At 40.3% G+C, this 24,390-nt stretch overlaps 1 protein-coding gene across 2 annotated transcripts in view; it reads left to right on the forward strand.

The window, feature by feature from the left end:
• Positions 1–347: 347 nt before the first annotated feature.
• EGFL6 (EGF like domain multiple 6) overlaps positions 348–24,390 on the forward strand; it is a 137,433-nt gene continuing 113,390 nt past the window's right edge. Inside the window, exon 1 of one of the 2 annotated variants that reach the window (XM_073614862.1) lies at positions 348–691. In XM_073614862.1, coding sequence (XP_073470963.1) covers positions 585–691 — 107 coding nt within the window. In that variant the 5' untranslated portion in view covers positions 348–584. The remainder of the gene's footprint in view (positions 692–24,390) is intronic. The other variant, XM_073614861.1, reaches the window with a different exon arrangement.

A 24,390-nucleotide genomic window follows, 5' to 3' on the forward strand; every position in this document is an offset into this window, starting at 1 on the left:
TTTTTTTTTTAAACCAGAGTTTAGTATCACTTTATTTCAAGCATGAGATGTACCTGACATACAGGTTTATTTATTCTGTTTAGCCCATAGAATTCTATGATGTAAAAGCTGACACAAATAAATAAATTAAAGGAACAGAAAGTTGAAAAGTAACTAAAAAGTATGATTACAGGTTTCATGCCATTCTCTGTCTAGGTAGTTGTGGGAGCCTGGGGGTTAAATGTAATAACGCTCACAGTATATGCAGCCCACTCCTCCCAATGTAAAGTCTTGTCACAACCCACCGACCTCCTGCGCTGTCATCAATGAGTGCAAGGGCAGACTGGCTGGAATTTCACTACAGCCAAGTGTTGCATGCAGCTGCTGAAGGCAGGAAAAAGGCAGAGCTTACACCCAACAAAAGACAAGCCAGAGAAGAGAACTGCTTCTCATTGCTTGAAGTGCTGCTGTTCCACCAACATCAGAGATGGAGAGACTAGCCTGCTAGGGACTAGCTCATTGTACAAGGAGCACGCCTGATAAGAGTTAATGAAATAGGACACATCAGGAAGAAGAAAAGATCTTCTGGTACCCATCATTCTAAAATGAGATTTCCAGGATGTGTGCTGAGCTCAGACATGTTGCTGCTGCTTTGGATAACTGTAGGTGCATACCTTACCCCTGCTGCAAGCAGGTTTGCAGAGTTTTCAAGGTACGTGTCAATTAGTAATTGTCTCAACACATGGGTATTAGATATATATATATATATATATATATATATATATATATTTTTTTTTTTTTTTTTTTTTTTAATCTGAAATGGTTTAATTTTTTTAATGCAAAGTGGGGATCTGTCAGAATTGAATGGTTTGAGTCTTTATTTCACATTCAATTTAAATTTGCTCTAATGCCTTATAGTTTAGAAACTTCCTAAAAACTATTTACTAAATAGTTTCCCTTACCGACACTACACACACTGAAAAGTTTACAGGATTTTTTATGTTTTGTAAATGTACTGCATAGCATACCTAAATGGTTATTTAGCAAGAGCATTTCCATCCTAGAATAAACACTGTGGGTTCTGTAAAGCTATGCTGCAGGTCTGGCTCTTGTCATCTTAAGTGATGCCTTGTGTGTGTGATTTTTCTCCTGTGTGCCAATGCTCTGGCTGGGTCCTGGGCAGGATTAAATGGAAGTCCTGTAAGTAGTAGACAATTGCCTTAAGTGGCAGGAAATGAGCAGTAGACAAATATTCAGTGTGCGGTTACATGCACTGGAAGTAACAGTTGATTGGATAGATAAGCAGCACGTTTTTGCACCACCATAATTGCTGCGTATTTGTTTATAAGTCACACATTTATTATTTTCACAGAGGGGAGGAGAGCAGGTGCAAACGGATGCAGAGACCCAAATAATTTCTACCAGATGTTTCATAAAGAGTAAGCCAACAGCAGCAGGATCCAGGAATTCTGCTGCCCTGAAAAGCAGGAGTGTGAAGTCTGTTTTTCGCATGTCATTGCTTTCTTGCCCTGGAGGTAGAACAACTACTGTGATAGAGATTTCCTTAAGTAGAGAACCATGCCCTTCATAAAAGTAGTGTAACCTGAAAACATATCTTTAAAGGAAAAAGTATTAACTGCACCAGTAGAAGGTAGAAACGACAAGTCATTACAGCTCAGTCATTCTTCATATTTATGCAAACCAGAATGAGGTGCATGAATGGGGATGTTGCCTTTTATAGTTCCTCAAAAGGTATTATGTATTGAAAACAATAAAAAACGGCAAAAAACAATGAACCATATAGACTCAAACCAGCTGCCCATCCGAAAAGTGTAAAGACACCTTGTATACCTATACAAGGTGTCTTTACACTTTTCGGATGGGCAGCTGGTTTGAAATGATATGGCTTATTGTTTTTTGCTGTTTTTTGTGGTTTCTTATTGTTTTCAATACCTTTTGAGGAACTATATAAGGAGGCGCCTCCATTTGTGCACCCTATTGTTCTTATTTTCCATTGTAACCAAATGTAATGTTGGTGACAATACGGTGGAGACATTGATTTCTGCCCTTGCTTTACAAAACTTCTGCGAGCACAGCTAGCCAAAGTATTAAAGTTTTTGAAAGAACAGTCAAAATGTGCCTATGATCCCTTTTGGGGGGGGGGATTCCTTCCTGATCCCGTTATGCCCCTACATAACGGGCGGACTTTTCGACCGGACTGGTCCGACTGACTTTCCGACGGATTTTCAACGGACTTTTGAGGGACTTCCGACGGACTTTTAAACGAACGGACTTGCCTACACACGATCACACCAAAGTCCGACGGATTCGTATGTGATGACGTACGACCGGACTAAAATAAGGAAGTTGATAGCCGGTAGCCAATAGCTGCCCTAGCGTGGGTTTTCGTCCGTCGGACTAGCATACAGACGAGCGGATTCTTCGACCGGACTCGAGTCCGTTGGACAAATTTGAGACATGTTCCAAATCTAAAGCCCTTTAGATTTTTGACCGAAAAAGTCAGCTGCAGGTCCAATGGAGCCCACACATGGTCGGATTGTCCGCCGGATTCGGTCCGTTGGAGCAGTCCAGGTGAAAAGTCCGCCCGTGTGTACCCGGCATTAGAAGGAGCCCTCGGTTATGGGCACAGAAATCATTTAAAAAAATAACTTTACAGCAGCCCAAATGTTTTTGATGAAGTTAGACTATCCAGCTAGGCTATAACTCCCTAAGGCTGACTATAGGCAGATGTGACAAATTCGAGCAGCATATGAAACATTTGTTGGATCTTATCTTGGGTAACTACTGAGTGATAAGAATCATGACCATAATTCTTGAATATACATTTCTTTTGTATAATCCTGATTCTTGAGACATCAATTTCTTTTCTCTTGACTCAGATAAAAATGATAAGATCTCTTACTATTCATTGTGTGAGATCTTCCTTCCTACTTGACCAAGTTAAACTTGGCTTACTGCCCCATCCTGCATTTATAAAGCAACAAATCAATAAAGTCAACCAATAATAATGGTGAGCACCCAATTGGGGGTTATTTACTAAAACAGGAGCACAGAGAATCTGGTGCAACTGTGCATAGTAACCAGCTTTTAACTTCATGTTGTTCAATTAAGCTTTCACAATAACACCCGGAAGCTGATTGGTTTCTATGCACAGCTGCACCAGATTCTGTGTGCTCCAGTTTTAGTAAATAACCCCCAATGTTTTGCTCTGCATGGAACCATGGACACAAATGCATCACCAAGACTTATTATCACCTAGGCCTGGTTACCATATAATCAACAGATTCTGAACTCTCCATGTAGCAGAAGCATCAATCTACCCTTGTACACCAAAGTGGAAATTTGTTCTTTACACTGAGTTGCAGTGCTAAGTATAGTCACTTTGTAACCTCAGAAAAAGTAACTTCTTTAGGTCTCAGCCAGTAGGTTTATTGGAGAGAGAGAGTGCATGTAAGTGATCCAAGAAGAGTTTTCTTTTTAAAGTCTACTTTCATAAAAAGTAAACAACCTTTATAGTGTTATTACTTTGTGCTGGTTTTCCCCTACTAATCATATAGGCTTCCATGCATTTAGTGAGTTATGAAAAATGGAATGAGCTCATAAGATGGCAAATACCCCCCAAAAATTATTCTCTATGCTTAGGATATCATCAGCTCAAAATATAGCCCTAAATGTAATCATCATCTATCTGCTAATTGTAAAGCCTGGTGAATGCCAACCACTCGTGAGTTTTTATATGAATAGAGATAGGTGATAATAATATGTAGCCAGGTGCTGGCTAACTTTGCCTGTGCCATCGTGGGACATTCTGTAACATCAGCTTCAGGAGCCTGTTTCCCTCTAGTGCTCAGCATGGACACTGTGTAATCATCTCCTGAATGCAGAGCGAGCAGAGATCACAGCTGAGAGCAAGGGATGTTGGGATATGTGGTCCAAGGAGCCAGGATTTGCACACGAGCCAGACTGCTGTAGACTACAAGTTCCAGCCAGCTGGGAGAGAGAGCAGAATGCTGATTGAGAACATATATGGCCTGGTCTGGGAAGGAGTTTTTCTCTTGGGACCACAGCCTTCAGCTGAGAGCAGGGACCCAGACGCTCAGAGTAATGCGAGCAGGTGGCACAGCCTAGGAGGTGTCAAGAGTCTCAGACGAGTGAGCGAGTGGATCCACCATCGCCAGCTCCCTATCGGCTGCATGACTGTTGGGGTCACTCCCATTGTCACTGATACAGACCCCACTGAATCCCAGCATCACAAGGTGTGCAGCCAGATACCCTTCTCTGGTTGCAGATCCTTCAGAGCCTAATGCGGGATCTCCTATTCCCTTGAGCCTTGGTGTCATCAGGATTGGTGAGTGGGCAGAAGCCCATCCTCTGTACACCGTACAAAGGCACTGCATGCAGATACCTTTATTCCATCTCTTCACATTAAAGCCTCAAAAGGAAACACTTTGCACATGCTATTTTCAGTTGCTAGATGCCATTGCACAGCAATCCCTCTGAGCCCTTGTTGAGCTAACTGAAGACACTGAACATCTACATCACAAGGACTTCTCCACTCTTCCCTTCTCCCCCGCCCACCTAAAGGACTCTGTGCACAATAGCTGCACACATTAAGGGGAACTCTTCTCAGAGATTAAGTATTGCATTCCCTGTAACTTGTTGTTCTATAATTGTGCCATCAGGAGTTGAAGGGAGCAGTCTGACATAAAAGGCCATTCTCTTCCATTTTATACCTGGGGTCATAGGTTCTTTCAGAATCTACTGGTTACTATGGTTTGGCTTGTTATAATTTTCTTTGCAGTGCATTCCCATTTTATATTTGCCAGAGTTTAACACTGAAAAAAATATTTACCTAAGCCATTCTTTTTTGTTTTATCTGCTTAAATAATCTTAAAAGAGAAGTCTGGGGTTTTTATTTTTTATGAATCATACTTACCTAGGTGGATGCAGCATCAGTTTGATGCTGGATCTGTCCCCTGGCGTCTCTACAATGATAACCAAGTGATCGAACACTGCCGATCGCTCGGTTCTAACAGCTCCCCGAGCAGAGAGCTGCAGGCTGTCAGTCACAGCTCTCTGCTCTGCCCCCTCCTCGCTTACTGGAGTACTGGGCTGTGAAGGGGGTGGGGGCAGCTGACTCAGCCTCTCAGCAGCTCGCTGAGAGGCTGAGCCGGGCATCAGTCCAGGGATCTGGTGGATCCCGACTCCATGGTCAAGATGGCGTGGAGCCTGGACCAACTTCTGTGACATCAGCAGAGAGCGGACTTCAGCCCGCTCTCTGCTGAAAACGGGTCACAAGAGTGCAAAACAAATTGCACTCCTGTGATCCATGCGAGAAGTACAGTCAAACAAGCTTTGGCTGTACTTCTCCTTTAAGTAAAATACAGTAAAACATTGTATTGCAAGATTTGTACCGGAAACATGCTTGTAATCCAAAGCACTCGTATATCAAATTTACCCATAAGAAATAATGGAAACTCAAATGATTAATTCCACAACAATTTATTCCTAAGTCCTTCAGTTCCTATAAAAATATTATAGCAATGTGATAGGTTGTGTAACCAAAAAATGTCCATCCACAAGTGGAAGCCTCCACAAGGGTATTAGAAGCAAAATCCAACAGGAGCTACAGAGTATAAAAAAGAAGAGAGGCGCCTCTAAATGTAGCAATTCAGTTACTTTTAATAAAGGTACAACATTTAGCAGCTCACATGGTTGATGATTAAAAGATGCACATCTAAGTATGCAGGCATCTGGGGTAAAACTGTCCACATAGACCGTCCTCCACACCACTGGCTCTCAATATATTACATTTTTGTTTTTGATTACTTTTTATTACTGCTTTAACCTCCCTGGCGGTATGATTATTTCAGATTTTTGATGCTGAAAGCGGTACAATTATTTTGCACGGAAATTTGGCGTTTTATATTGTAGGCCTGTAATTCTTAGGAATAACTCACTTAAATCTGTCCAAACAAGAGTCTAGTAGTATGATAAAGTTTGAAAAACAAAATAAAAAATTATAATATAATAAATAACTATAAATAATTATAACAAAGAATATAATAATAATAATAATAAATTATTCAATAATGTAATCAAATCAAAAACACTGAAATTTGCTCAGTTGCAGAATTGTTGCTGTCATTTCTTTTAGTGTTTGATGACGGATTTCCCCACAAATCACTATCGCTCAATTCTGCAAGTGATTCTAATTTATTATCGCTGTTTTCTAGCTGGTCTAAAAGCACTTTTGACGTAAACGGACATTTTTTGGTTGCTATGGATAATCTACAGTTTCCAGGCAGAAAGAATAGTATTTATAATATAAAACTGCATGCAGGACACTGGGCAAACCACTAGGGACAAAGAGGATGTGTAATTATTTGATACAGGACTGTAATCTGGAAGATTACAGTATACTGTATCTATACTGTGTTTTTTACTTCTTGAATTTGGCGCCGAACTCTGTCCCCGTGCGTCGCAACGCTCACAGGGAACGGAGCTCGGCACTGTGAATCGAGCGAGACACGGCGGCTCACAGATCACAGCGGGGAGACATCGCAGGGTCCAGGGGACAAGGTAAGTAATCTCTACATGGATTGGGGTACTGCTTTTGGTACTGAAATCTCACCACGAGCCAGACTCGGAAATACCGCCAGGAAGGTTAAAGAAGGAAAAGTAAAACAGCCACCATATATAAGCTGCAATATACTACATTTTTGTGTTCGGGTTTAGATATCTTTTAAACTTCCAAAGCTCACACCCTCCTTAATATTGGAAATGTGACAAATCTTGAGATTCACAGTCTGCAATCGTGACAGGGTAGACTACCCTGGAGAAGAGTGATCTTATAGTGAGGCTTGAAGTGCTCGTGGAGCGCAGCGTGGAAGGGATGATGTCGATGGCGGTGCAGAGGATGGGCTATGTGGACAGCTTTACCCCAGATGCCTGCATACTTAGATGTGCCATGTGAGTTGCTAAATGTTGTACCTTCATTAAATGTAACCTTATTGCTACACTTAGAGGCGCCTCTCTTCTCTTTTATACTCAGTTGTGACATGACACTACTTGTATATCAAGCATTTTAAAAAATGTGATCGTTTTGCAAAACACTCTCAAACCAAGTTACTCTCAATCCAAGGTTTTACTGTACTTGTTTACTTTGCCGCTGTCTGGTGTATGTGTAATTGCATTATCGTTTTAAAAATATGTCTGAACCCAGAATGTCAGGGGTATCGGGAGGCTTGCAGGGTCAGGGCAACCATTGGGGTCAGTCATCTTCTAGCGGCCCTCATGGGGGTGGCATTAAAAAGTATAACAAGCATTAAGCATTCCATGTAGTGAAAAGTTAATCATATAACAGTCAAATACCCATATAACAGTCACACAGGCAATTTTGGTCAGGAACCAATTAACCTGCCAGCATGTAACTGTATTGCAGGAGATAGTAGGAGCCCACACAAACACTAGGTTGCTGTACAAAATCTATGCAGGTAGCATCCTAGTGCAGTAAAAGTTCTGGATCACAGTATTAAATCAGTTCTAGCAACTGTGGCACCCACTATGTTTCACTTCAATAGCAAAGACACATTTGCACCATCAGTGTATAACTGGAATTGTTTCAAGATTCATCACATTTCCAAGATTAAGGAGGATGTGAGCTTTGAAAGTTTAAAAGATATCTAAACCCAAAAACAAAAATGTGGTATATTGCAGCTTACATATGGTGGCTGTTTAAAGCAGTAATCAAAAACAAAAATGTAATTTATTGCAGCTCACCAACCCTTAAATGTACTGGCTGCATTATATATCTTTTTTAGGCATATTTTCCTATGTGAACTCGCCAGCAACAACTTTTTTCCTTTTGAAGGAAGGTTTTATGAAGGTTATGAAGGTTTTTATGAAGGTTTTATACAATTAAATAAAAGCTGACCGTTGTAAGTACCCCTGTAACTGGCAAATGGTTTGTCACAGCACGGGTACTGCTACTTTTGCTGGACAGCTTGTTCTGTTGAAAAATAACAGACTTACTGGTCAGATCATCAGATCAGATCATGAGATGAAAATAAAGGAACAATAGTCTAATGCCGCGTACACACGAGCGGAATTTGGTTAGAAAAAGTCAGATGGGAGCTTTTCATGGTATATTCCGACCATGTGTATGCCCCATTGGACTTCTTCCATCGAAAATTCAAACGGACTTAGATAGAGAACATGTTCTATATTTTAAAATAAAAGCTGACCATTGTAAGTACCCCTGTAACTGGCAAATGGTACTGCTACTTTTGCTGGACAGCTTGTGCTGTTGAAAAATAACAGACTTATGCTGCGTACACAGGGGCGGACTTTTGGACTGGACTGGTCCGACAGACTTTCCAATGGACTTTCGATGGATTTTTGACAGATTTTCTAACGAACCGACTTGCCTACACACGATCACACCAAAGTCCGATGGATTCGTACGTGATGACGTACGACCGGACTAAAATAAGGAAGTTGATAGCCAGTAGCCAATAGCTGCCCTAGCGTCGGTTTTCGTCCATCGGACTAGCATACAGACGAGTGGACTTTTTGACTGGACTCGAGTCCGTCGGAAAGATTTGAAACATGTTCCAAATCTAAAGTCCGTCAGATTTTTGACCGAGAAAGTCCGCTGCAGGTCCGATGGAGCCCACACACGGTCGAATTGTCCGCCGGATTCAGTCCGTCGGACCAGTCCAGTCGAAAAGTCCGCCCGTGTGTACGCAGCATTACTGGTCAGATCATCAGATCGGATCATCAGATGAAAATAAAGGAACAATAGTCTAATGCCGCGTACACACAAGCAGAATTTCCGCCAGAAAAAGTCAGATGGGAGCATTTCATTGTATATTCCGACCGTGTGTATGCCCCATCAGACTTTTTCCATCGATAATTCAGACAGGCTTTGATAGAGAACATGTTCTATATTTTTCCTACGGAACTAATTACTATCGGAAAAACCACTTGTCTGTATGCTGTTCCGACGAGATTAGCAGAAGGAGCCCAAAGGGTGGCGCATTGGTTATTGTACTTCCTTTTTCTAGTCCCATTGTACATGTTGTACGTCACCGCGTTCTTGACGGTCGGACTTTGGTGTGACCGTGTGTATGCAAGACAGCTTGAGCGGAATTCCGTCGGAATTCCATCGGAAAAACCTTCAGGGTTTATTCCGACGGCAAAACCGCTCATTTGTACGCGGCATTAGTAAACTAATGCAGCCAACACATCCAAGAATTAGTATGTTGCAATATATTAATATATTGTTTTTGGGTCTAATGCAGCTTTATGACTTTATTTCCTGCATTTTCACCTGGTGATACTGCCAGTACAAACCACTCCCCCTCTCCATAATGTATGGGTTGTTCACATAAGATAACTGTGAAAACTGATAATATTTTTTAAAATTTCAGTTAATTGCCCAAGAAGTTACAAAGACACTGGATTTCTATCAGTATCAACAGGTATTTTCTGTACTTGCAGAAATTATACTTAGCTTGAAAAAACAAAACTAATGCAGCCATCACATCTAAGGACTGGTAAGCTGTCATATATTAAATGTATGTTCAGATATGCTTTAAAGACAAATGTTGGGACAATAAATAAAAAAGCAATGGAGATCAATTTTGCACAAAATGGTTTAGTTTTGTAGTTTTGGGGGGTATGAATAGGTTCAGTCAGTTGCCTGCATCTTAAAATTTTTGCAAATTTAATTGGCAAGTAGTTCTGTGTACTATTTTGCATATTAGCCTCTTGCCAAAGGATATAACATGGAAAATATATCATGGAAGTGCTGCATGCCACCACTATTTTACCTTTTTAAGGGTCTATATTGATGAGCTTTTGTTTGCTTTAAGTAGGAATTGTATTCTCATACAAGTCTATGCTGCTGCTGCTTGAAGCGGATTAAAGTGACACTAAACAATATCCTTACTGTCCAAAAATAATCCATACACATTCACTACTTCAAAGACAATTGTGGTGTTTTTTTTTTTTTTTTTTTTAATCATACTTACTACATACAAACCATTGGTTGCATCTGTCCCACTCAGGCTCTAAGACTTAGAACTGAGCAATGAAAGACTGCTGATCGCTCAGTTCTCAGCACTCTGAGCAGAAAACTGGTGACTGTCAGTCACTGCTCTCTGCTCTGCCCCCCCCCCGCCCTCATTGGAGCGCTAGGCTGTGGAGGGGGGTAGGATCAGCTGGCTCTCAGTGGCTCACTAAGAGGCTGAGCCAGGTGAAGGTCCAGGCTTATGGGTGGATCCTGACCATGTGTTCACAATCTTTCCCCAACCTGGAGTGGCTCTGTGATGTCAGCCAACACTGTTCCATGCACACTAAAAATCCCATAGTTCAGGGATCTTCAAACTACAGCCCTCCAGCTGTTGCGGTGACTAGATGTTTGACAGTCTGGGAATTGGCATCCGGTGACACTAAGTACTGGAGAGCATGAAGTTCAGAGATCCCCTGAATCAAATGATGAGACAAAAATGTCACAAACTCAGAGCCAGAGATACCATTCTGGAAGAAAAGCCACAGTAAACCAACAGTATGGTAAGAGCGGAGATGTACTGTCCAAAAATCATTCATGTGGATGTGTGCAGATAGATCCCAGATGGAATTGGTGCAGACATGGAGACTATCAATGAAGGAGCATACAGGTGGAGATGGGTTATTTATAATGTGTGAAGCTGCAGCAATATATTGGTGTGAGAGTCTGTATAATCAAGGTAGAGTGTAAAGATATAGAGCGGGACAAACCGTCCCAAAGAAAGATCTCACCCGTCACACAGCCTGCTCTAGTGGTCCATCTGTGACCATAAAATGTAACCACCAAAAGGCTCACAGGGTCTCCCAATTAGTCTGTCTTATGTTTCATAACACAGTTGGAATGAACCTCATCCAGGTATGTATTGCTTGGAGCTCTTCCACACTGGGAGTGTGCAGTGGGGCTGTATAATAATCATGATGCCAAACCAGTTCCGTGCTATGCGGAGTGAAATGGGGAAAGATCTGCATGTGTGCGGCAAGAGTGTCGGGCTGTAGGACACCGAGATGTCAATGCATTTTGCTCAACTCCGTGAGCTTCATCAGAACAGTACAGTGGGGCTTCTTGGCATGCTTATAAAGGGAATACTCCTCCCCTTCAAGATTTTTCACTTTTAAAGGGCCACTGCCATACAACTATAGTGTCAAAAAATAAAACATCAAATCCGTTGAAAAAGTGTTATTACATTTCAAATCTGTGATGATAATAATGGTATCACTACTACACATTCTGCTAAGTAATTCATCTACAGCATTCATACCAGGCAACCATATTGTCAAAAGAGATAAATCAGAATTCACAATTGGAAATAGAGGAGGAGATTTTTGAAAGGCTAAACCATCATATAATGTCCACTGATTGCGGAACTACACATCCCATGAGGCATTGTAAAACTCTGACATTCCCAGACATGACTAGGCATGATGGGAATTGTAGTTCCTGAACAACTGGATGGTCATAGTTTGAAGACCCCTGCCATAGTTCATAGTCCATAGCCCATAGCCCATCTTCAGAGGGAGCAACAGGGTAACTACATTCCTACATACAGTTTGGTGTGACCACCAAGAACAAACACCACTGTCTATCAGGATATCCAAACACTAAAAATAAGGGGTCTGCAGATTTGTAGTAGGCTGAGAGCGATATAAGGTACTTTTCTGAGTTAAGAATTCATACTTGAATATCATTTTTTTCCAGAGCTTATCATGTTAAATTCAGGTCAGAAGCAGGTAAACTGCAGGTGAAATGCTCTCTGAAGTGTCTCAAAATGATGTCAACCTGAAGCCATCGACACAGGCTCTAATTGAGTGAGTTGAGAGAAATTAGGAGATTAGTAGATTGCCTGGGATATGTAAGGAAACCAGCATGTGATTTAACTTGCCTGGAATAACAACAGCTGCTATGGGGCCCAGGTGCAGCAGTTGAAATGGAAGAAACTTGGGTTGTCACTAAGAATTATTGATACAGCTAGGATGATTGCAGAGATGTGGCCCCTAAAGTCACATCACTGGTCACATAATCTAGTCACACTGTTTGAGCAGACAACCCCTCCTGGGGCAAGAACAGCATGCTTCCCTGTGCACCATTGTAGGATAGTTATGCCTCTACCACTTTATATCAATTTTCATTTTAGACTAATGGAGGTTACTAAGGCTTTGATTCTATTATCTGATCGATGTGTAACTCAATCAAAATGTTCCTATCTGCAAACAATTGAAAAGCAATAACTTCCTGCCACCTTAAGCGCCAAATCAATCATATAAAAGTAAAACGCTCCACACCTCAAACATGAAAACAGATATTAAACAACAAAACACAATAATGCAAATTAAAAAATGTCATAAATAAAGTCCCAATTGTCACACATTTGAAATATGAAGTGGCATTTGGGGCTTTAGTTAGGACTTATTTTTATTTGCATGATTGTGTTTTGTTCTCTTATATCTATGCAATTTGCCTTGTTTGCAATGAAGTCAGTTCACATGCATGCAGTACTTGCAGCATGTTGCCACACAAACCACAGCATCACAATTTAGCTGTATGTGAATTAAACTACATGAAACTTGTCATCTATAAAAATAAAAAAAAAAATTTAAAAAACATACACAGTGAACAGTAGTACTGTTCCTCCCAGTACACATCAGTGGCTGCTGGTATGAACAAACTCTAAATAATAAAGAAAACGTCAACTATCATTATGTATTGCCAGTCTGTCTGCCCTAATGCAGAAATTCCAGTATTGTATACAAATAAGAAAGGCAACAGCTGGACCAGGCTGTCACATTACATAGTAGCCATCATCCTGTGATCATATTACTGTCAAAATAGTTCACATCTACTAACTGATCATGCCACCAGACCACATTGCTTAAGCATGTGAGGGGAGGAAATAAACACAAAAGATACCTTGTAGAGATTCAGACAACTAAATGATTCTAATCTCTTTGTATCCTGTTGGAGGTACATATTTTGAATGAATTTGAAACATATAAAAACATGTCATAATAAGGAAATTTGCAGTATTTTTAACTAAACCTTCCTGGGTTTAAAGCTCATATCCTTCCCTATGATATATTTTAATATTTTGATTATTAATATTACATATTTTAGTATTGTGGTATAAATGTTTTTGCAGGATTCAATTTTGTTTTCTAAATAAATCTTTTTCTATAGTCTCCGGAAACCCTTGATTAACATACAAATACTATACTCCATATCTGCACTCTTGTATGTAGACAAAACATTAAACATTACATCTGATGTGTATCTTTACTTTTGGACTCGTTTGAACAGCTTGAGAAATAGCTGTTTATCTGTAAATGCATACTGCTAAATGCATGTGTAGTTATCTGCAAGACAGTAAAATAATGATGTAACATTAGATTTATTTTAATATTTTAGAAAGTTCATTTACAATAAATTCACGCTTGAGTTAAAGTAAATTAGACATCTAACCAAGCATCTAAAAGACAAATAATAGATGAAAATTTAGTGCCATTTACACTGGCTTTATGGGAAATTGTGAATCTAATAAGTACTTTAATAATTACAGTATATTGAATATATGTATTTAGCTTTTTACTTCATCATCTTTTTTTTTTTTTGTCCTTGAAAGTGCAGGTATTCTTTAAGTTGCTTAGCTGTCATGCTGGCTCTTTTACTTCAGTATTTTGAGCATATGATCCAGAACAGTTCTGCATATCAGTCCTAACTTTGCACCCACTTTCCTGATCTATATATGTAGATAAGTGACAAAAGAATTAGTAACTGCAAGGTATTATGCCTAACTTCCATAAGATATAGCAGAGATATGCAAATAGCGGACCTCCAGCTGTTGCAAAACTACCTAAAGTCCCATCATGCCTCTGCCTCTGGGTGTCATGCTTGTGGCTGTCAGAGTCTTGCTATGCCTCATGGGACTTGTAGTTCTGCAACAGCTGGAGGTCCGCTAATTGCATATCCCTGAGATATAGGAACCATGAGTCGTCCTAACTTAGAGCACCGCATCCTTCAACTCCAACGCATACAACCCACTTTTGCTACCATGACCAAACTCCCACCCGTTCGAAACCATAGCCTACCCCCCTCCTCTCCATCCCCTTCCCTCCCCTCCTCTATCTTTCTACCCCTCACTCCATTGTTCCCTTATCACCCAACCTTACTTCCTTGCTCTTTCATCTACCTCGTCCCCATCTGGTTGCACTATAATACTACATGCATTATTTTGTATGCACTTTATGTGCCACTTTCTGCCTCTGTAGTGATGTAAGGTTTTTGTGCACACTTGGTAAGTCCTGATATTGCAACCTTTGAATATCTGAAAACTTCCAAATAAAACCATTGAACATTAAAAAAGTTAGAAAACAATAGAATAATATGGGGTAGCAGGGTGAGAAGCCACCCCTCAAATGTGTACTATAGCTCTGCTGTCAAAAATGTTGGGTCGACATTGGAGAGTTAAATTACCTTGGTTTCTAAAAACTAGTAGACTTAGGAATATAATTTTCCTCTATTGTTCTTGTGTTTACTCCACCATTAATATGGTGTCTCCCTGCCTCACCTCATCACTTGACGCTAATGACAATTTCTTCTTCCAGAGCCCAAAAATATAAAAACAGCTAGATTGATATTAAACACAATAGAATTTATCTAACACTAAAATATCACTTCTGGTTACCTTTGTTTTTTTTGTTTTTTAATAGTTGTCTCAGTTACTAAACAAATCAGTCAATGTACCTAGTAGAATATAAATTTACATCAGATGATCACAGTGAAAATTTTCTTTATTAACAGCCTTTTGTAGTTTATTGTTGCTATTACATAGTGATGAGTACATTCATAGATTGTGTTTTTTTTATGTTGTGGAACAGCTGTTCATAGTGTATGTCTCACATTACAAAGAGGTGCTGGCAACAATGGCATGCATAAGTACCTGTTGTAAATGCTTAGAAAGTAGCTAAGTAGAGTAGACAAGTCAATAAAACCATTTTATCACATTCTCAGATCTCCAAGACTTTGTTCTGAAGCTGTATTTTTTTGCTATAATAACATATTGTCTAACAAATCAATTGCTTTTAACACATACTTTTGTGGTTGCTATCCCAACATTTTATTTGTTGATGGTGTTGCACAATGGAGTTGATTGGAGGTGTGTAGATAACTGTTAAAATTCCTTTTCAGTATTTAGTGGAGACATTTTACGTTTCAAAAACCAAATAAGCTAAAAATTCTATTAGATCACCAAGGTGAGTAATTGTAAACAGCAAAATGCAATGCAAACAGACACTGATGGTTTAGCACAATGACCCCCATGCTTTTCTAAGACACAGGTTTAGGAACAAATCTTTGTGACTGATCTGACTACAGTTTTCCAACCAGAACTCATTATGTTATATGCTGTTTGTCATAAAGTACAGTACAGTTGTGCTAGTTGAAAAGAAAAGGCAAAGTCTAAAGAGAAGTTATAATGTATTTCTAGTTAGCACATATTTTTATTTATTTTTTCATTGCCAACATTAAATTAATCACTTTTAAACAATATCTTTATTTATTTTATAGAAGGTACAAAAACAGTACCAGGTGACCCAGTACACGCAGGTGCAGGCCATCCTGGACCCACTGGTGTTCTCACAAACAAACCCCACAAACCAAAATAGGGGTAAAAAAATCAACATAAAAAGGTGTACCATAAAGAGAATATAAGTGTGTGTTGGCTCGTGTTGAACTCATTATGACAACAGTAATAGCCTATGCAGGCCTCCCTAAATAGCAGGATACAGTTAAGGAGCAGATGATCAAACGCTTCCTCATCCCCTAGCCCAGTCCCAGATAAATGCGAGGACTATGCAGTAGTGTCATCTTTCAGGCACTTGGCCCATATTTTGTCAAACTTCGGGAAGCCCCCCCTGTTTGCATAAGTGATTTTGTAAAGTGGTAGTTGAGAGTTTACTAGTTGTTCCGAATACACAATTGTAGGGGCCGAGGGTTTTTTCCAATGAAGTGCAAATGCCTTCCTGGCATAAAAAAGTAGTAGTCCAACTAGCGTCCTGCCAGCATTAGTGCTCAAGAGGCCTTTGACCAAGTCCAGCAAGCAAATTTTTGGAGAAGGGGTAAAGGGGATCTGTGCAACCTTGCTGATAATGTCAACCACAGACTTCCAGAATGGCTGAATAACTGGGCATGTCCAAAAGATGTGGAAGAAGTCCCCTTTGACCCTATCACAGTGCCAACATGCCATAGGGATGATGGGGTTAAGCCAATGCACCCTAAGGGGTGTAAGGTAAGCTCTGTGGAGCAGTTGCTTAAATGGAGCATCCCAAATATCTGCCCAGTCCTCATCATCCATATCTGGGATATCAAGTAGCCACTTATGCCTGAGGGTAGTCGGGTCAGTCAGCGCCACCATGAGAAGGTCAGAATACAGTATTGAGGCTGGCTATGAACAAAGGGGGGCTTCCAGATCAGAACACTTTAACTGTATTAATGAGAAAATTGGCTGCCAAAGGCGTGAGCAAGCTGCAGATTTCTGAATAGGTAGTGGGATGGAACATTATATTTGGACCATAAGGAAGCAAAGGACATCATCCCTCCATTATCCACCATGTGTGAGATGAACCCGATATTGTATTTAGCCCAAACCTGTGGATCTGGTATGGCATAGAAATGCTGTAGAAGAGGGTTATTCCAGAGGGGAGTATGAGGGGACAGAACGGGTGAGTCACATTTTTCTAGATGAAGACCCCCCGATTCCAGGCTTTGATCGTGGTCAGCATGGAGGGGTGAGGGAGTATGGGGCCTTAAGTCCACGTAAAAGTAACAATTGTAAGGCCTCCAAAGAGCCTGAAATGGCTGCCTCTAGCATCGTACAAGAGTTAGTTACCTCTGGCTGAAGACACCAATGGGCTATTATTAGTTGCATTGCCAGGAAGTTCTTATGACTGTCTGGTAGTACCAGCAAACCATACAATGTTGGCCTCATTAAAGTAGTGAGCTTATAGCATGGTGCCTAGGGACCCCATAGAAAAGAGGAAAACAGTCTGTTTAATTGAACAAAAAAGGATTTAAGAGTCCATTGCGAGGAGTGTCATGGTAAGTAAATTTGGGGAGTAATTACATTTTTAGTAGATTTATACATCCGATCAACAACAATAGCAGCTTCCCCCATGCCTTTAGCCTAGTCTTGACCTCCTGCAGTACAGGCAGTTGAGAGAGACATAATCAGAAGCTTTACGAGAATTAATTACCCCAAGATAGCGAAATTTATCAACCCACTGTAATGGGAAATCCTTCGGAGTGTGTATCAAAGCACCATCATCAATAGGAAATAATACTGACTTGTGCGAATTAACCCTAAGGCCAGTGACACTCAAGAAGGTCTTAAGAATCTAAAGTGCTCCCAGGAGGGAGGGACCTGCATCATGTAAGAACAATAACATGTCATTGGCATACAGGGCCCTCGCTCTTCCACTCATCCCGCCTAGAGCCCACAAATATCGAAGAGACAATAAGGCCTCTGCAACAGACTCATCTGGCAGGACAAAGAGGGTCAGGGGAGGAGGCAGCCCTGTCTGGTACCACGGGCCAACCGAAAAGGAGCCAATAGGCTACCTTCAAGTCTAATCGAAGTAGTGGGCTGAGAATACAGAATATGTATCCATTGAATAAAACGGATAGGCAGCCCCATTCTGAGTACAACCTCCTAGAGGTAGGACCATTCTACCATATCAAATGCCTTTTCGCTATCTAATGAGGCTACTACTCTGGTACCAGTATGAAGGTGTTGTGTATGTATATTTGTAAAGAGTCTACGAATGTTTATGTCTGTGGACTTGCGGCAAATAAAGACAGTCTGATCTGAATCAATTAGGGAACTGGTAACCTTACTGAGCCTGGAATTCAACAATTTTGTTAAGATTTTTAGATCATAAATTTAGAAGGGCGATAGGCCTATATGAGGTACATTGTGTAGGATCCTTCGGCTTTTATAGATTAGTGTGATATGTGCTGCCTGCATAGAAGGGGCAGAGAGTCCGCTTCTAAGCAAAGAGAGTACAGCGTCGCCATTAAATTAATTATTTATGTGTATTTTATATTTTGACATGCTTACTTTTTCTTTTCCTTTTTTTTACAGTGTATGAAATATAGAGATTTATAGATTAGCCACTAGATGGAGCTCTGAATTTGAATCAGCCCTTAGCCCTTGCAGCAGGAGTTAATACAGCTAGAGGCTGTCAGGAGCTCTCATCAATTAAGCCCGCCCTTTCCTGCCACAGAATGTCTGAATTTTTTTTTTTATTATTATCAACCCTCTATTCTCACTTAGCAAAATTATTCCCCATGCATGCACATAAATGGTTCAGGTCACTGCCAGTAACATGACTGTCATTTTTCCTGGCAGGGACCTGAGCCATTTCTGTGCATGCACAGGGGATACAGTACGTTCGCAGACTCGCCACAGGTTTCTCTGCTGCATGCCTGTGTATGTGCTAGCTGCCGTTTCAGGATGGCAGCAAAGGAGAAGAGCATTTTTACTTTGTATACATGGACTCGTATTAGGGATTTAAATTTTCTTCTTTGGTAGGTAGGGTGGAGTTCCTCTTTACAATGTCACCCCTTTAAAAAAAACTGCTAAGGTAAGATATCAATTACATTTTCTTTCATCAGTTTCCAAAAGTCATCTACTGTTTGGATAACTAATAAACTTATACTGGACTTACTGTAAATGTGTGGCATTCTCCTCCTTTGCATCTTCTTTGGACCACTCAGGGGACCCATTGGGTGACCCTGTATGTTAGGGAGCTGCCTATTAGAACTGGGGACCACACACTTCATTACACTTATCTTTGGGTCTGGCGCTCCACCAACACTTCCTTTGGACATATGAATAAATGGAGATTCTGAAGCCAGGTATACACTGAGTTTTTTTTATTCAACAATATAAAACTCACAGATTCCTGCATCTACACAAGGAATTCTGTATGCTTCCTCGTCAGCATACACTGATCAGTACTGCAGCCATTGGCTGCAGCAGCTGATTGAATGCTGGTTTTCTTCAGAACTGTTCATCAGAAGCCAGTATAACAATCGGCTTCTGTTGAACAGGCTTATTATACAGGGTTATTTGCAGATTGAAATTTAAGTCTGCACCCCTGGCCTTCTGATTGGACAATGAAATAGCAGCAGTATGCTCATCACAACATTTTGTTCTTCTTTCTTCTTTGTCCTTTATTTAGCAGGTTCACTGTCAGTGCACTGCAGGAGAGTTTAATTGGCTTCTAATGCTCACCCTCTCTCTCCCAGTCCCAGTACTGTTCTGCAGGTAATTAGAGGAGACTTACATCAAGACCAGTTCAGGTACTCCGGGTACTTTTCATTATTTTAAATTAAAATGTAATTGGATCTTAATGATTTTTAAATTAAAATGTAATTGGAACAAATACATTGTTGTTTGTATTATATCTGCCTGGAGTTTAGCTTTATCAAACATGTCAAGACTACATGTACAGTATACATATTAAATACATGTGGAAGCCAAATAAAAGAATCAGGTTTCTATGCAAAGAGAGAGTCCTGCTCTTATTTACGGGAGTACAGGCTTTTGGATATACACAGAATAAAATGCAGAGCAAAGCTTACTTAGAGGTTAACCGTGCCCATATAAGAAAACAAAATCCCAATAGAGGACTAGGCAGAAGACTATGTATGACCAGGGCAGCTGAAAATTGAATTGCTGTTAACCAGAAAGTGGAAAGATGAAAAAAAATGGACAAAGTAAATATAGAAAACTACATATGGTGGAAAGTACAATTCAATAAAAGTAAACACAACCAAAATACTTTCAATAATGTTTAATCTGCAACTGCTATGGTACTGCATATGTGATCAGTTATGACTCCAGCCATTTGATGGTTTGACAGTTTGGTTGAGGACACAAGCAAATGTCACAGTTAGCAATTCCAGCATTCCAGGAATGTAACTGTTTTTTGAAACCATTAAATCCATGAGTTTAGTTCCACTTTATAATTTACTGCTGTTCAGGGGCTCTGGGGTTCAGCAAAATGGCAGCCTCCAGCAAGAAGAAACAGGAGTAATGCTGGAGGCTATTTACAGCACACACTAGTTTTTGTAGCATAATTATTAATGTGGAATGTATGTTCCTTGCTAAAGAACATTATTTTTTTTTATCAGGTTGTTAAAGATAAAGTTCTGCATCAAGTAAAGTCAAATGTGATTTAACGGGATTGAAAGTTATATCCTTGTGTTCTCTGTTATCAGCATGGCTCTTTGGGAAAGCTAGTTCTTAGATGCCACAGATTATACAATATGTTGAGCCCACACAGTCAGTTAAGTGATTTGTAAACTGCAGCAGAGAATAACCTGATATCACTCCACCATTTCACACATATTGCATATATTAGGATTCACGTAATATATGACATATGCAAAAGATGCATCAAAGCAAATGGAGATTTGTATCATTCACCACGATCTGTAAAGCAGTTTACTCTTAAGCCGGGTACACACTATTCGTTTTTTTTCTTTGTTCAACCCCGCGGGTTTAACCAAAAAAAAAACTGTCAGCTCTGGTCGGAGTCGCTGTACTAACGATGCTAGGTTAGTTCAGCGATCTCCCCTCGCTGAGCTGTTGTGTTCTGACAGAGGGATGGGCCCCTGTCAGAACACTCCGATCAGTGCTCTCTGCCATTGGCTGAGAGCGCTGATCGGGAGTCGGTAAGCTGCTGGTTTTCCAGCATGCACGTCTGACAGTAGCCGGGAGAACTGCCAGCTTCTGTCGGACAAACCGGAAAACACACGGGCTGAATGTCGGCCTTTTTTTTGTCCGTTGTTTTCTGACATTCAGTCAGCGTGTACGTGGCTTAAACCTACTTATACCACCAGAGTATAGAGATAAGTCATCATTAAAGTTCAGCTCAATGGACATTCAGCAAACATTGTGTGTGCATGCTCGGTAAAAACAATGACCCTATCAGGAGCTAATCTGTGTTGCTAAGTTTAGGAAAATCAGCTCAGTTTACAAAAATGACATTAAGGCTTGGACTATTATAACTTTAATTTTATAATCACTGTTTGTACATTTGAGCACCAACATCGGACTCTGTTACCATTTATTTTATTTTTTTATGGGGCCCTGTGCGTTAGTATAGTGAAAATAAATGCTTTTTTTTTCAACATCTGTTCAGCTATGCCTGTTATAAATCAAGCAGTGATAGCAAAACTATGCATGGATTTTCTTCTTTCGTCTCTTCTTTTCACAACAGCTCTCTTAAAAGGGGTCCTAGCACAACATGCTTTTTGTATATCAACACTTGGGTAATTTGTGAGAATCCAGATGTCCAATGAAATATTATTACACAAAGTTTATTTTTTTCAGCGCAGATCTGCTGATTTCAGGGCATTAACAGATTATTATTAGGAAGTAATAGAAAATGGTTAATGTAACTGAACACTTTAACACCACTCCAGCCATTTCCTGCATAATCTTCTTCACTGATCTTATATTGTTTCCCTTATGGAGACTCTAACAGATAAGAGAACTACAAAAGCCCTGAAGGCTGACTTGGTGATTTCCTTGTATTAACATGGGAATTCTCAGTTCCATTTGCTAATTTAATTTTTTTCTATGCATCCATTTAGAGTGTAAATCCAGTTGTTTTGCTATATAACTTCCTGTCTTTAAACTAGAACATCAGTAACCTTTTCTGACACATTTTCTTGATTAGTAGGCCATTAGGACAATGAGGCTCTCCATCAGTCCTTGTAGCACTACATTAGAGGCTCTATATACAATATATTGTGAGGCACTGCCTGGCAGGATTTAAATGGTGTAAAAGTATGTACGTCTCACCTATATATGATAAGGGGGTACAGGATATGTGTCTGCTTTGGAGGAAGAAAACTTTTTTGTAAACAATAATTTAGGCCTGTAACAATGATAAGTCGTTATGGGTCCTTGATCCCAGATGCTTTGTACAGCTCTGTTTCTGGCCTTTATTCTTAGGTCTATGTTGTACCTGTTATTCAGATCTCGTTAATTAGTTTCTGCTGTCCACAAGCCTTTATTTAAATATGAGCTGACTGATACTCACGCCTCTCTCTCTGCTTTGAGGGACTGCTGCTGTGTGAAATGGCTGACTTCTGGAAGAACACTAACACCCCATGCACACAAACGTTAACATGCTCTTGAAGCATCAATTGTCTGGTGCTTTCTTGCACACAGTTTTTGAAGGAACTCGGCAGGTAAGTTGTTCCAGATTTCTTGGAGAACTAACTACAGATCTTCTGTGGATGTAGGCTGCCTCAAATCCTTCTGTCTCTTAATGTAATCCCAGAGATCCCTCAATGATGTTGAGATCAGGGCTCTGTAGAGGCCAACCCATTGCTTCCAGGACTCCTTGTTCTTCTGTATGCTGAAGATGATTTAATGACATTGGCTGCATGATTGGTCATTTTCCTGCTGCAAAATAGATTTGGAGCCAATCACACTCCTCCCTGATGGTATGGTGTGAGATGTCCAAATCGGGCCTACTCTGAAGGGTATTCTTCTTTCCAGGCTATAGGTTTACATGACATATATCAGGGATAGCCTGTCCCTATCACTCTAAATATAAATAGTCCAGTCTGGTTGATTGAAGTGCCTCATACCTATATATACAAACAAATCCTAACTTTCCTTAGTTGGGATTTTATAGGCACAAAGTATTCCGATGTAGTGCACAAACTGCATTGGTCTGGTGGTTTGATTTTAGGTTCCATTCCCTGATAGGCACACAGCAGCCAGGCACACAACATTTCCCAATCGCTCGAGTAAGGAATAGGCTGTGCATGTCTTTATTGTGTTTTTTTTTTTTTTTTGGATAGGGTGAGGGGGAGCCTAGGAAAACTCCATTAACCATAAACATGAGAATGAGGATACTAACTCTGCACTAAAACTTCAGGGTGAAGGCACCCCCTTTGAAGTTGTGTAGATGAATGGTACCAAACAGGAATTCCTCAATAGGAACACAGTCCTGAATGTACTAGTGGTAGCTGGTGAACTCCCAGAAAAGCAAAGGAAAGTCTTTAGATCTAGAAGGCTGGTGCTCACTGTTTCCTGATCTCAATGCAGCCACGTGCAGGGTCAGTGCACTTGGCTGCAAGCCAGGCCTTCTTGTCCTCATCAGTGCCTGACCTCTCAAATGTGCTTCTGGAAGCATGGTCAAACATTCCCATAGACACACTCCTAAACCTTGTGGACAGCCTTCCCAGAAGAGTTGAAGCTGTTATAGCTGCAAAGGGTGGGCTAACTCAATATTGAACCCTACGAACTAAGACTGGGATGCCATTAAAGTTAATGTGCGTGTAAAGGCAGGCGTCCCAAAACTTTTGGTAATATAGTGTATATCTGTCATGTAAGGAGACTGTTGCTGGCCATACACTACACGAAAAATCAGCCAAACCTATTTTCAAAAAACGAACATTCGGCCATGAGCGACAGTGCCATCATATAATGACCGATATATCATTCAGTGGACATAAATTAATGCATTTTTTGTTCGTGGTTTTACATATACCTAGTGCAGACAGTTCAGACGGGAAACACATTAACCTTTAAATTTCTTGTTCGTTTGGCAGAAAATTTCCAAACTTGTCTTTCTTTTTTTGGCTTAAAAATGCCCTAACGATTACCAATTGTGTCCCTATTAACTGGTCGAAAAACAAACGAACTGTCTAAATGACCGAATTTTGGCCAATTTTTCGTATAGTGTATGGCCAGCATTACTCTCAGCAGGATAATTAGGGCTTCCTTAGTATTGAAAGAATGCAGTAGCCCTCAGCACATAAGATGGAAAAGGCATACGCCCAGATGGCCCACAGACACAGAGTCCTCAGCAAAATTAAAAAAGTTAGGGTTATCCAATTTCAAGAAGGTTTTTCTGATATTGGAATACTTTGTGCCTATAATATTCCAACCAAGAAAAGTTAGAATCTGTTTGTTCCCTTCACTCCTCTGCTTGGGACTTTTCCCTTGTTATATGGTGTACACACTAGTCACATTCAAAAGAGGGACCTTACTAAAAGGGGTATTAACCCCTGCTTTTTTAACTGCAAGCTGTGCACATACTGTACCTGAATTAGACTTGGATATCCCTGTACAGCACAGAGTGAGGTAGAAACATCACAGGAGCCAATTGATTGGGCTGCATTGCTCATGTCTTAACTATGAACTTGCTGAAAGGAAAAGTGCACAGACTAATAGAGAGATGAGCTCATCAGCCGGATGCTACTACTTTACTCTCCATTCACGGGGTGTGGTTGGG

Source organism: Aquarana catesbeiana, linkage group LG02, assembly GCF_042186555.1.
Source record: "Aquarana catesbeiana isolate 2022-GZ linkage group LG02, ASM4218655v1, whole genome shotgun sequence".
Lineage (NCBI taxonomy): Eukaryota > Metazoa > Chordata > Amphibia > Anura > Ranidae > Aquarana > Aquarana catesbeiana.